The 13,282-nt window shown below is 36.0% G+C and overlaps 1 protein-coding gene across 1 annotated transcript; it reads left to right on the plus strand.

The window, feature by feature from the left end:
* The first annotated feature begins 206 nt into the window (after nt 1-206).
* LOC121428443 lies at nt 207-13,106 on the plus strand. The gene is made up of 3 exons (XM_041625056.1): nt 207-316; nt 9,623-9,836; nt 10,993-13,106. The coding sequence occupies exons 1-3, from the start codon at nt 310-312 to the stop codon at nt 11,174-11,176; spliced, it is 405 nt and encodes a 134-aa protein (XP_041480990.1). The 5' UTR covers nt 207-309; the 3' UTR covers nt 11,177-13,106.
* The last annotated feature ends 176 nt before the right edge of the window (nt 13,107-13,282 follow it).

Below are 13,282 nucleotides of genomic sequence, written 5' to 3' on the forward strand. Positions count from 1 at the left end.
TCGATCTTTTTCTTTTTTCATTTTGAAACAATGAGTGCAGGGACCTGTAGAATCTGAAGAGTCTTGACTTTGATTGACATTATTACTCTTCTTGAGTAATTTTTCCCCTTCTGGCTCTAACTGCTCTACTGGAGAGATGATGGAGGGGGACTGGTTAGCATTAGGAACTGGGTCAGGAGTACCAGATTCTTCTTCCAAAAAATCGCCCGAAAAGGTCATTGTGATGTCATCGCGCATGTACTGTTACCGTCACTTGTTTACGTCAAAATTTGAATTTCGATCAAAGCAGAATGAATCAAAGGATGCAAAATGATCTGTAAGTACAAATACGGTACCGTAAATTGTCATTGGGATTAAAACTGCCCACATACTCGTTAGTTGAGAAGTCCAGACATACATGTACGATCTAACGTTAGATCTATACTGCCCTGGGCTGGCTGTGCACAGCCAAATATCCACTGCAGGCCCAGGCAGGCGCTGGCCCCCGGCGCGGCCCGCATACACACACACAGCTACATGTATTGGAGGTCGGAGGCTGCCTCAACTGCTCAAGATATAGTCAATGCAAAGCTGTATGTATCTGGCATTTTGGGTATAACAATATCTTTGTGGCAACATTATCCAGTTAAGCCCATATTTATGTTGTCCAGGGTTATCAAAGTGTCTGCGCTCTGCATGCTGCATTAGATTTTGGAATTTTCATGCATCGATCCGGTAAATAAATCATGCGTCCGGTAAATAAATCATGCGTCCGGTAAAAAAAATCATGTGTCCGGTAAATTAAATTTACCGGACGCATGAAATTATCATGCATCCAGTAAATCATTAATTTTTGTGGTTTATTAAAAAAAAATTCCATTCTATAAAACAGATGATGCATGGGTTTCTTTCGTGGGTCAGTGGAACTGTGTGCATGTGGTTACCTTGTACACAGAGTTCCTACTGACCCACTCTAACGCATCATTTGTATATAGATGGCTACTATTTTTTATTAAATCGCGAGTGTAGACCTAAATGTAATTATAGAAAAACATTTCGTTAAGGTTTTTATTTTTTTGACCCCCCCCCATAAAAGAAGGAAAAACAATTATAAACGAAGTTATAATATACACCCCTTTAATGATTTCGCTTTTTCTTCTCTCTTTTCCCCTCCTTTTTTTGGGGGGGACCTTTTCGGGGGGCACCACCCCTAGCCATGCGCCACCAAATAAAGAGACGAGCGAGCAAAACTTTTGTCACCCAATACAAATATCAATTTTGTGATATATTTTGACACTACATTTGGGATGATTCTCGCATGAATTTTTCTTTCATTTGCTTTTTTATGGCCGTTTATTTCCCAGTCTTCCCTTTCTCCCCCCCCCCCTCTCTCTTTCTTTCTTTCCTTTTCTCTTATCTGGATTTTTTTTCCGGTGAAATCCACTAGGGATCAAGGGCCAGCCTGCATGCCCCTGCAGCGGTTTACGCCTCTGCCGTGGTATACGCATGATCTTAACCCTAAAAAGACTGAATCAGCCCCCCCCTCGACATTTTTCGTGATAAATCCGCCGCGCAAATCTTTTTGACCGCGTTGCTCGCTGACTTTTTACTTTCAAGTCTCGCGCAACTTTTGAGACCAAAATTGTGACCCCCGGGTACACAGTTTCGAAATTACGCAACATTTCGTTCCTGCATGCAGACCCAAAATTACTCAAAAACGTGAATTTGTGTACAAATCCAATACAAATAGTGTTTTTAGCCAAAATTCATAAATGTATTATTATTTTTCCTTTTACTGCTTAAAATCAATTTATTTTATCTTTTTCATGGTCAAAATAAAGTCCCTGACAATTTCCATTGAAAAAACAATGAAAAACAAAGTCGAAAAACAATGAAATACATAAGAAATTTAGAAAACAATAGAATACATAAGAAAATAAACATGTTGAAATTTTTAAAAAATAAATTTGATCAGATGCCTATCTAGAGTAGGTGAAACAAAAATTAGCATTTCAGGGGCATTTTTTTATTAATTAGAGCAAACTAATGATTTTACGCAAAAATTAGCATAATTAATGAAACATGAGATTTTTTGCATAATTTGATGTGATAATTTGGTAGATTATGCCATGGGTAATGTGTGCCAATTTTCGTCGCGATCGCGCAATCGACGTCCGAGATCATAAGGGGGCGCTGAATCAGCCCCCTCCCCAGTCTTCTTAGGCATCGAAATAGCCCAGTCTATTTAGGGTTAATCATGATTAAAACTAGAGGTAAATCCAAGATTTTCCAAAGTAGGGGGGGGGAGTGGGGTGAATTTTCTCAAGTACAATTAGACAACTCCCAAAAAAGGTTCTCACTTAAAAAAAAAACCGGTCATTTTGTCTCACGTGAAGTGATGGTCACTAAAAATGAAAGTCATTTCGTTCGCGTGATATTCGGCAAGCTCCCCCCAAAAAAATAAATAAGAAAAGGGAAAGTCATTTTGTCCATGTTATATTTGGCAACCCCCCCAAAAAAAAATTAAAATTAAAAAAAAGGTTTTAACTGTAATAATGATCGAAGGTAATTTTGTCTTGCGTAAAATTTGACAAATGAAAAATAAGATTGTCACTAAAAAAATGAATGTAATTTTGACCCACATAAAATTTGGCAAGCCCCCCCCCAAAAAAAAATGAAAAGGTTTTAACAAGCAAAAAAAAGGCTAAAAAGAGAAAGAAGAGACAAGAATATGAACGAAATATATCCCCATTACAAATAATGCTGTGATCATCATAAGGGAGGGGTCGCATAACTAATATAATTCCAAAATATTTACTATAAATCTCAATAGGGGGATCGTGTAGAAATGCTCACCAACAGTGAGCATTAATATAATCCATTTTAATTTCAACTAATTTTATAAAGTATTAAATGTCTTCCCACCAAATGAAAGTCATATCGCATAACTCCAATTTGTATTAAGGCGTACATTTACCAAAGTCTTGGGTTTGAAATCAGATTCAGAACAGCATTGTCCAACCGGCAACCCATATTTTGGGTAATGTCGCCTATGAGGTCCAAACATTAACATTAATCATTGGTACTAGGAGTGTGTGTGTGTATTTTGAGTTTTTGACAGACGTATATCAATCAGGTTTGATTATTTACGTCTGGGACCGACCTTTAATGTCACAATCCGAAAGACGTGATCAGGGCTCGAACCTCTGCATCAATGTGTAACTTCCCCACAGCTTGGAGTGGGTGACACCATAGGAGTGGATGACACCATAGTAATAATAATAATAATATTCCACATATTTATATAGCGCTTAATGCATCGGAACGACGTCTCTAAGAGACTAAGCGCTTTCCAGACTCAGTATTACCACGGTCATCAGAACCTTGTATGCCTGCGTACAATGTATGCACCTTCTCCACTCCCTGGGGAGCACTCCAACAAGAGTTCCAAGACTCAATTGCTAGGCATACTACATTATACATAGGCTTTCACATCCTACCAGGTACCCATTTAACACCTGGTGGAGAGTGGCAAAGTGGATTAACGCCTTGCCAAAGGACGCTAGTCCATGGCGGGATTCGAACACACGACCCTCTGATAGTACAGGCCAAGTTTGAATTTGGAGTCGGCAGGTCAAAACACATTAAATATGCAATTTAGTTTCCGCATGATGTCTTTTTTATGAGTTATGAAATATTCTACTTATTTGAACAAATTTGGGTGTGTAGGTAGATGATACCAATACAGGCTAAGTTCGAATTCGGAATATGCTGGTCAAAGATCACAGCTCATTAAATATGCGAGTTGGATTCCTCACGATATCTTATCAAAAAGTCATCAGATTTTTTAAATTTGGGTGTGTTGGTAGATGATGATGCACAGCATTTATATAGTGCCATATATCTGTTAAAGACATTCCAAGGCGTATTGGAGGAGCCAGCCAATCTGGGTCGCCTACAAGGGTGCGCACACAGAACTGTGACCCGCAGGTATCTCCTCCCAATTACTGGTTGGGGGTATCCAGGTGGACCACTACACTGGGTCATAATATGCGAGTTGGTTTCCTCATAATAACTTATAAATATTCAACAGATTTTTTTTAAATGGGTGTTTAGGTAGATGACACCAAAATACAGGCTGAGATCGAATTAAGAGTCGGTCGAAGCTAATTAACGGCTATGCGAGATCAGCTCATAAAGAGAGTTGCATGTGTCATACATGTACCTTGATTTTCTGCTGCACGGCGGCATAAAAAGTACCCTTGAGTGGCCTAGCCCGAGGACTATGTCACAATTGTCATGAATATTCATTACATGGGCTGATGATATCACATCCCACTTTCCTTTTCCTTGATAGTTAATATTGTACACAAAATTATAATTGCTTCATTTTGTCATGTGTAATTGATATGTCTCCATTCTAATTAAGTAAGTTGCTGTGATCCAATTGTTACTTTTTTTAATAAACCTAATTTCATACAAAATGCAAAAGAACAAGTGGGGGTATGACATCAGTTTGCTCACTGAATATTCATGCATGCCCAGAACTGTTCCACAGGAATATATTTTAAATTCAACAACTGTGCTATTTTCCGATTTTGATCAAATTTCCAGCATTTTTCTCTGTGAATTTTACTCTATTTCTTGAGACATAATCAATTATGAATATCTTCAACCCGGAGCAATCATGTTGGTATTGGAATAATGTTACATGTAGGCCTATTAAGCACTAACACCTATTGTTCTACTTGGCCCGGCCAGAGGCAAGACTTCCAGATTGATGCTCTTTCAAGAATTGAATTACATCCTGGATAGAAATTATGAGCTTGTCTTGTAATGGTTTGGGGATGAAGGGATCAGACCAGTGCCGTAACTAATACCCCTTTCATAAACCCAATTATTTTGCTAATAGCAGTATAATTTGGTCGTAAAATCGGAGGAGGACCAGAGTTATCCGCTTTATTTTGATGCTGCAATTATCTGCAGCAGCATCGGGACCAGATTTTGACTTTATGAACGCATTTCTAAATGCGGATAATTGCCATGGAGCGGTCACAAGGTCACCCTTTTCCGAAACAACCGCATCGGAGGGGGTGTGTGTGTGCAATTGCCATGAAGATTATCCTCCTTTTTCAGGACGGGCGCTTGTAAAAATAGTACGGATTATTTTCAGAGTTTATGAACACAATTTTTATTGAATTATCCGCATTACTCTTAGGCGGCTAATTGGAGGATAGGTTTATGAAAGGGGTATAAGATTTTTTTTTCTCAGGGGGAGGGGGTCAACTTGGGGTCCTTGCTTTTTCAGGGGGGCACCATTTTGTTCTCTGTGTGTGTATATGTGTCACAAGGGTGGATCAGACTTTCGCCAATAGGGGATGGGGCCCAAAATTATCTTCAGGTCTATATTTTCCCTGATCAGTCACTTCTTAGCTTTATTCTTATAAAATAACATCAATATGAAATAATCACGTAGGCCTTATATAAAAAGTGCAAAGGCAAGCAATTTTTTTTCTTACTTTTTTTGGAACTTTTATATATGTATTTAGGATGTATTTTGTCCTGAAAATTTAACATTCTAGGCACCGTTTGTGATCCTGAACAAGATGTGTGTGTTCTAGATAATTACTGAGAATGCCAAGCACGAACATAATTTTTAATAAGTGTTCTAGCATGATCCTGTTAAGGACTGTTTAACCATGAGGATGGTACATATTTCAATAATGGGAATGCGAAGCACGAGTTGAAAATTGTTGACATTCCGACCTAAAAAAAATGGTCATTTGTTCTATGCACTAGATCATAAAATGATAGGTACGTAACTAAATAATTGATGCGAGTGCAAATTGGGAATTTGAGTGTGGCAAACTGATTCTGTTTGGTTCTGCTTGCGTAGACTGGGGCCCGTTTCTCAACACCGTTAAGTCTTCTAACTTCTTAACTAAATTGGAAATAGTTAGCTACCTGTTAGCGAACTGTTTCACGAATCCCTCTTTGCCAAGATCGGGGACAACTTGACCAAATAGTTATGACATCTCCAAACCTGTCATAACTTCTTTCTTAAGGGTCAAGTCCACCTCAGAAAAAATGTTGATTTGAATCAATGGAGAAAGACCAGACAAGCACAATGCTGAAAATTTCATCAGAATCGGATGTAAAATAATAAATTAATGACATTTCAAAGTTTCGCTTATTTTGAACAAAATAGTTATATTAACGAGCCAGTTACATTCAAATGAGTCGATTATGTCACTCACTATTTCTTTTGTTTTTTTTATTGTTTGAATTATACAATATTTCATTTTTTACAAATTTGACAATTAGGACCTCCTTGCCTGAAGCACAAAATGTTAAAATAATGTAATTCCACGTGTTCAGGGAGGAATGACACTTCATTTCACATGACAATGACGAGAAAATAAAAATTATTCATATTTCATATAATAGATTACAAAAGAAATAGTGAGTGATGTCATCAGTTTCTCATTTGCATATCGACCGAGATGTGCATAACTGTTTTGTGAAATGAAGCGAAACTTTAGAATGCCATAACTTATTTTACATGCAATTTTGATGAAATTTTCAGTGTTATGGTTGTTGAATTTTTCTCTTTTTATTCAAATAAAGTTTTTGTTGGAGTGGACTTGTCCTTTATGTAGTGATATCATGTGGATAGACTGTGACATTCAAATGAGCCTCGAAATTTGAAAATTTTATTACGTAATAATTTAAAGAAAAATGAATTATATAGCAAACAAGTGGGATAAATCATTCAATAGTAATTGTAATGCACAGAAATTATAACAAGTGTTAATTTAAGGTAGTAAAATAATTGAATTGACAAAGATTCTACCACTTCAGGTCATCCATAATTGGACTCGTTTTCAGACCCTTATCAAAATTTTAATAAATTCTTCCTCTAATATACGCATAGCATTCATAAAATCTAAAGAGTTTAACAATCCATGATAATATATTTTTTGATGATGTTTGGAATCCTGAAAATCTGTTTGATTATCATCATGTTAAAGGCAAAAAGAAGCTGCTGAAAACTGCTTATCTAAAAAAAAAAGAGCCAATGGAGTAAATTAGAGAGTCAAAAGGGGGCCTAAGCTTTCGATCCTAGCAGAATCTTCGTCGGAGGCAAAATGACAAACATATAAAGTGGAACAACCATGATATAGACCACAAACATCCAACAGCAACACTAGAAACCATCATGTTAGGAAGAAAGCCTTATGGTTTACTTACGTAAACTATTCAAATTTTATATCTTGGGATAAATATCTCAATGTCCACTTACATGTGATTTTTTTTATCATGATATGAATTAGTGTTAATTTCATTTCCTCAGAAATTTAATGCCCATGTCTGCATATTTAAGTACTTTTTAAGCATATTTTGCCTCTATTTTTTGCAACTTTTGGAAAATTTGCTATTTTGTGACTAAGGCTACGTCTGGTATGTACTTTCCACCAATAGTATCAATATGATATTAATGGATTCTAGTTAATCCTTTTGGGTAATTTTGGAACTAATTCTGTGTTTGGTAGATAAATAGGACTAACTTGTCCAGGTGTTGAGAAACGGGCCCCTGCTGATGAGTAGGCCTAGAGTTTTTATGCCCCTGCAGATGAAGCCCGGAGGGGGCATTAAGTGTTGCCCCTGTCAGCCCCCCCCCCCCTTGGTTTCCGCGCAATAACTTGAAAAACATTCAATGGATTTTAAAAAATTTGGTGTGTAAGTAGATGTCACCAAAATACAGGCTAAGTTCACAGCTCATTATGCAAGTTGGTTCAAAATTTATTTTTTTGATTATATTTATATGCGTATTGATTTCTGCATGATATTAAGTTCAATCATATTGAATGGATTTCTGATCGCGTTAACTGGGGCCCGGGTTGGCACGTTTTAACCAGTGTGTTTTAAAACACATTTTTTTTACTTGTGTGTTATAAATAAATCCTCTTTCTCTTCCCCCTTTACTCTTTCTTGATTGCTTTGTCATGTTCCTCTTCTCCTGTTCAATCTTGCACAGCAATCAATATTAAGAATATCATTTTAACAAACAAATCTATGTAATTAGCTCACTTTTATCTACAATAAATTCGTAAACATGGCAGGGCCACACAACATTCAAGACTATTTTGGAATGCATGCATGGTTACACAGTTATGATATACACAAGTGCATATTATCAGATCCCGAATTGCTTAAAAACTTGATTTCATGTACAACTCAATGTGAGTCATTGCCAAAATTTGTATCTGTATCATTATTTTCAGAAATTGCTGAAAATTTCTATTGGTAATAAATTTGAAAATCTGTACATAAGAAAAATGAAAAAGTAAAAAAAAAAACATTACCAGTAACCTACATAGACTGGGCTATTTCATTTCCTAAGAAGACTGGGGGGGGGGGGGGCTTTATGATCTGGGCAGTCAATCATGGGATCACAGCGATGATTGGCAAACGCATTACCCATGGTATATTCTAAAAAACTATAATCAAATTTTGCCTAAATCTCATTGCTAATTTATGCGTAAAATCAAAAGTTTGCTCTAATTAACTAAATAATGCCCCTGAAATGATCACTTTTGGTTCACAGACTCAATATATTTCAACATCACACTTATTTTCTTATGTGTTTATTGTTGTTTCAATGGAAATAGTCGGGGACCATATTTGACCGTAAAAAAGTTGAAATTAATTGATTTTAATCAGTAAAAGGAAATATAATGGCACATTTATGAATTATGGCTAAAAACACTATTTCCATAGATTTGTACGCAAATTCACATTTTTCCAGCAACTTTTGGTCTGCATGCACTTCCAAAATGTTGTGTAATTTCGAAAACACATACCAGGGGGTCGCAATTTTGGTCTCAAAAGTTGCGCGAGACTCGAAAAAGTGAGTGAGTGATGCTGTAAGTCTGTGAGTGATGCGGTAAAAAAAAATTGCGCAGTGGATTTATTGCAAAATATGACAAGGGGGTAAATCAGCCCCCAGTCTCATAAGGTTAAAAACATTATATAGGCCTACTGATTGTTTTTAATATACATTTGATCAGAATTCCTGAATTAAAAAAATAAGTAGTTCAAGGGCTATATTTATAGGTTTGAATTGAATTTGTATTTTATGCCCTAAAATTGGTATAATTGATTCAAATGAAATAAAGCATATTGATTTACCCGAAATGAAATTAAGCTTTGAAACCCAATGTATATCAATTTTTCCATTGTGCAAATTCCCCTCGCCCCCCCCCCTCGATTGACAAGACTCAAGATACCTAGGGACAACACGTATATAATCATGTATTAGGAATGAAATGTCATATTACTTATAAAGTGTTTTTTTTTGTAGGCATTCAATTTCCATGATTTAGTAATTTGGGGGGAAATATCAACTTTTCTGTTCAAAATTCATAAACAAAATTGTGGTAATCTCTTATTAAAACATCAAGAACTGAAATCTTATTTTATTTAGTGTATAGTTTAATTGATTTACAGAAAATTGCATCATAAAACAATAAAAAAACATTTTGTACTACAATTCTGCGGGGGCATCTGTTTCCTTTGGACACGTCAAACTTTCTTAATTATGTGTAATTGATTCTATGACATGTGTTTACATTTGCTGCAGATTCCCATTCAGCCATTGGACTGAACCGGTACCAAGACCGGAACTGTAACACAGTAAGGATGGTCAATATGAAGCGAGCTTCATTGAATTCCTCCAAGAGCTCTGTACTCTGTTCTGATCATTTTGAAGATGCTTGCTTTGACCTGGGCAGACGATACGTCTTAAACAGGATGCTGTCCCAACCATATTTGATTTCCCGCCTCGTCTTCAGAAGGTACAGTGGATCTATATCATACATGCGTTCTAAAGAAATATATATTCTGTTTTATCTACCTTTGTTTTGATAGAACATTGCTTTAATTATTCAATTTTCAGTAGCAAAATAGAGATGAAAATTATCCTAATCAGGAGGATAACCATGGACCGGGGCCTATACTGTGTATTTACAGTAAACTACTAAATAAATATATTTTTTAAAATTTGGTTTAACTCATAATCCTGGGCTACTTTGAGATTGCATAGCCCAGGGAGGGGGAGGTGGGCTTTTTTGGTCCCCCTCTTCAGATCTTGCCTCTGATCAAAACGAAAACCAATGCACACATCAACATCAATGTAATCTGCAAGCATGGAACTAAAGGTTACAGAATTCATTAAAATTTATTGTTAATAAATTATTTATTGTTAATAAATTAGTAATGCTAATTTATGCGTAATAGAGAATTCTTTGTTTTAAAAGGTTAATCTCTAAAGAATTCCCGAAATTCTATGATTTCTAACAAAGTTGCTCAAAAATAAATGGTAAATGACATTTCTAATCTTATGTATTTTATTGTTTCTATAATTCCATATGTATTTCTTTGTTTTGGGGCCTTATGTATTTTATAGTTTTTTTAATGGGATCTGTTCATGGCACTATTCTGATTATAAAAAGCAAAGATTTGATTATTTTCAACCAATAAGTGCAAGAATAATGATAAATTTGTCAATTATGACTGAAATAGAATTTCCATTGGATTAAATGTGTATACAAAATAATATTTTTGAGCAATTTTTGGTCGGACATAAACTCATAAAATGTTGCGTAACTGAATATCCGGGTGTCTCAAAAGCTCTGCAGAATTGACCAAAAGTAATCATGGTACCTCATTTCTCATTGTGGACTTATCATGAAAAATGTGGATGGGGAGGGGAGCTTATTAAGCCCCCCCCCCGGGGCTTGATAGGGTTTATATATCATCATGTATATTTTAAAAAAAATTATCTTGTTGCAAGTCACTGCAAAAGGTTTGATTTCTAAACGAATATTGTTCTTCATGGATAATCGAATATTTGATTGAAAAATTATCTTTGAATAGTTATCTTTTCATTCTTGTATCTGTTTTTGTTCAATATTCTTTTTTCTTATTTTTTTATTAATTCGTCTCCTACAGAATTCACCCAAACCAAGGTATTTCCCAAAAGACTTTTCGATTCAGCAAACAACCTCCCAGATACTGCAAAGACACCAGTGCCAAAGTCTTCAGCACCTTAATTTCTCGAAGACCACTCCTACTGAATACCAGAAAGTCCAAGAGGGGTAAAGTGGAAGTCAACAACAATAATGGACTGTATTAAAACTTGGAGAAGAGGCTGAAAACCACACAGAAGTCCTACCTTATACATTACTTGCTTTTAAGTTTGGACAAACATTGATTTGCACAACTTTACAACAAAAAATTTACGCTGTGTGGATTCTGATTATTTAAAATAGCTCAATGAAAACGTTTATCACTGGGCATGTAACAAAAATGAATTCATTGAATTTGAAGATGTCTTACAGTATATTCATTCTGATTTGAATGTCAGAAGAGAAAAAAGTTTGTGAAAAGTAGGAATGACGGCAAGCTGACAGAAGAATAGAATACATGTAGGATAGAACAAGGCCACAGTTATAAATGAGCTGTTGGATAGAGACAAAAAGATGAATTAAGAATGGGGGTGATAGAGAAATAGAGACAGGAATTGGGGAGCCTGTGATGAATGCCTGAGAAAGTAAAAATTACCATATTTTATTTTTTTAAGGATTTGAACAGTCAGGAAGAATGTGGTCTTTTTTCTGTTGTTTTTTCTCAAAATACTGGTATGTTTTGTGTACAGAAAGGGGTATAATCCTTTGCAATAATCACTCTCACAGAAAATATTAACTAATCAAAAGAAAAGTCAAATATTTCACTGATTTACAATTGTTCGGTCCACTCTCATATCTAAAGTTACCCCCCCCCCCCCCATCATTTCAAGGTATTGGAGAGAGGTTGGGCAGGACATGGCTGTCAGCAGAAAAAAAATGCAGGGTGGGGCAAAACAATTTTGGGATATGTGCGAGGGAGCGAATGCGACAGAGCAGAATTTTGTGGGGGGGGGGATATATGCGAGAGAGCAAAATGACAGAAGGAAAATGCAGGGGCCAAGAGATTTGAGGAATATGTAAGAGGGAGCGAAGTGACCAAGCAGAAGAAATGTAGAGGACAACAAATTGTTGGGTATGTGAGGGAGCAAAGCAACCAATTAAAAAAGGAGGTTAGTCAAAACGTTCTTGAATATGAGTAAGGAAGTAACTTGTTCACTTCCGAGCAGTAGGACTCGTTTTAAAATAGCTTAGGAAATATGTGTTTCCTAAGCATGGTAAACACATATTGTAGGCCTATAGTACAATTTAGGTGCTCTAAGAGTTAAATTCTGAATGAGCTGCATTTGCTGGTAAATCATGCGCAGAGGATCTTTGTCTTTTATCCATTTCTACACTTTTCTTTAGATTTCAGTTTTAAGGCGGGAAGGATCCCACCCTCCTGTGGATGCTAATATTTTGACTGACCCTGGGTAAATAGAATAATTACAAAAACAAAAATTTTAATATGAGATTTTTTAATGCCCCTTGAAAGTCCACCATCTTTCTCACTCTCTCCATCTTTGTTTTTATTCATTTTAACTTTCCAATTCTTTCTCTCTTGATATCTATAAAGTTCAGGTTCACCCTTTTAACTTGCACTATTCCAAGCCCCCAACCAATTGGCATCCACAGGAATGGGGGAGTGGGGCTTCCCCCTAGAAAATAAAGTCAAACAAAAGAAAAATGTGGAAAATAGAAATGGATAAAGACAAATAATCCTCTACGCATGTCTTACCTACCAATACAGATCATTCACAATTTAATTCTTGCAACACCTAAATTCTACTATGAGTTTACCATACTTAGAAAATGCATATTTCCTATGCCATTTTTAAACAAGTCCCTATCGCTGGGAGTGAACGTGTTGCTCACCAGCACGAATTCGAAAATATTTTGATTGACCTGGGGCCCGTTTCATAAAACATTTGCCGCAGCGGCAACTCCCATTTTCTGCGGCAAATCTCAAAACAGCGGCAAATGACAATTTCTGCGGCAATATTTGATGCAGCTATTTGAGCTGCGTCAAATATTTGCCGCAGATACTTTCAGGGGCAAATGACAATTTCTGCGACAATATTTGATCTATTTGAGTTGCGTCAAATATTGCAGCAGAAACGGCTTTTTCATCAAAATATCAACAATTTGGAGGGCCTAACAACCATATTGCTAAAGTTTTTGATGATATTGAATTGATAAATTGCTTTTTGTCATTCTAAATAGAAAATACAGGTATTTTCACTCATTGACAAATAAAAGTAGATATTTATTGAATCACTAAATTTATTGAATTGAAT

The sequence above is a fragment of the Lytechinus variegatus genome, chromosome 15, assembly GCF_018143015.1.
Source record: "Lytechinus variegatus isolate NC3 chromosome 15, Lvar_3.0, whole genome shotgun sequence".
NCBI lineage: Eukaryota > Metazoa > Echinodermata > Echinoidea > Temnopleuroida > Toxopneustidae > Lytechinus > Lytechinus variegatus.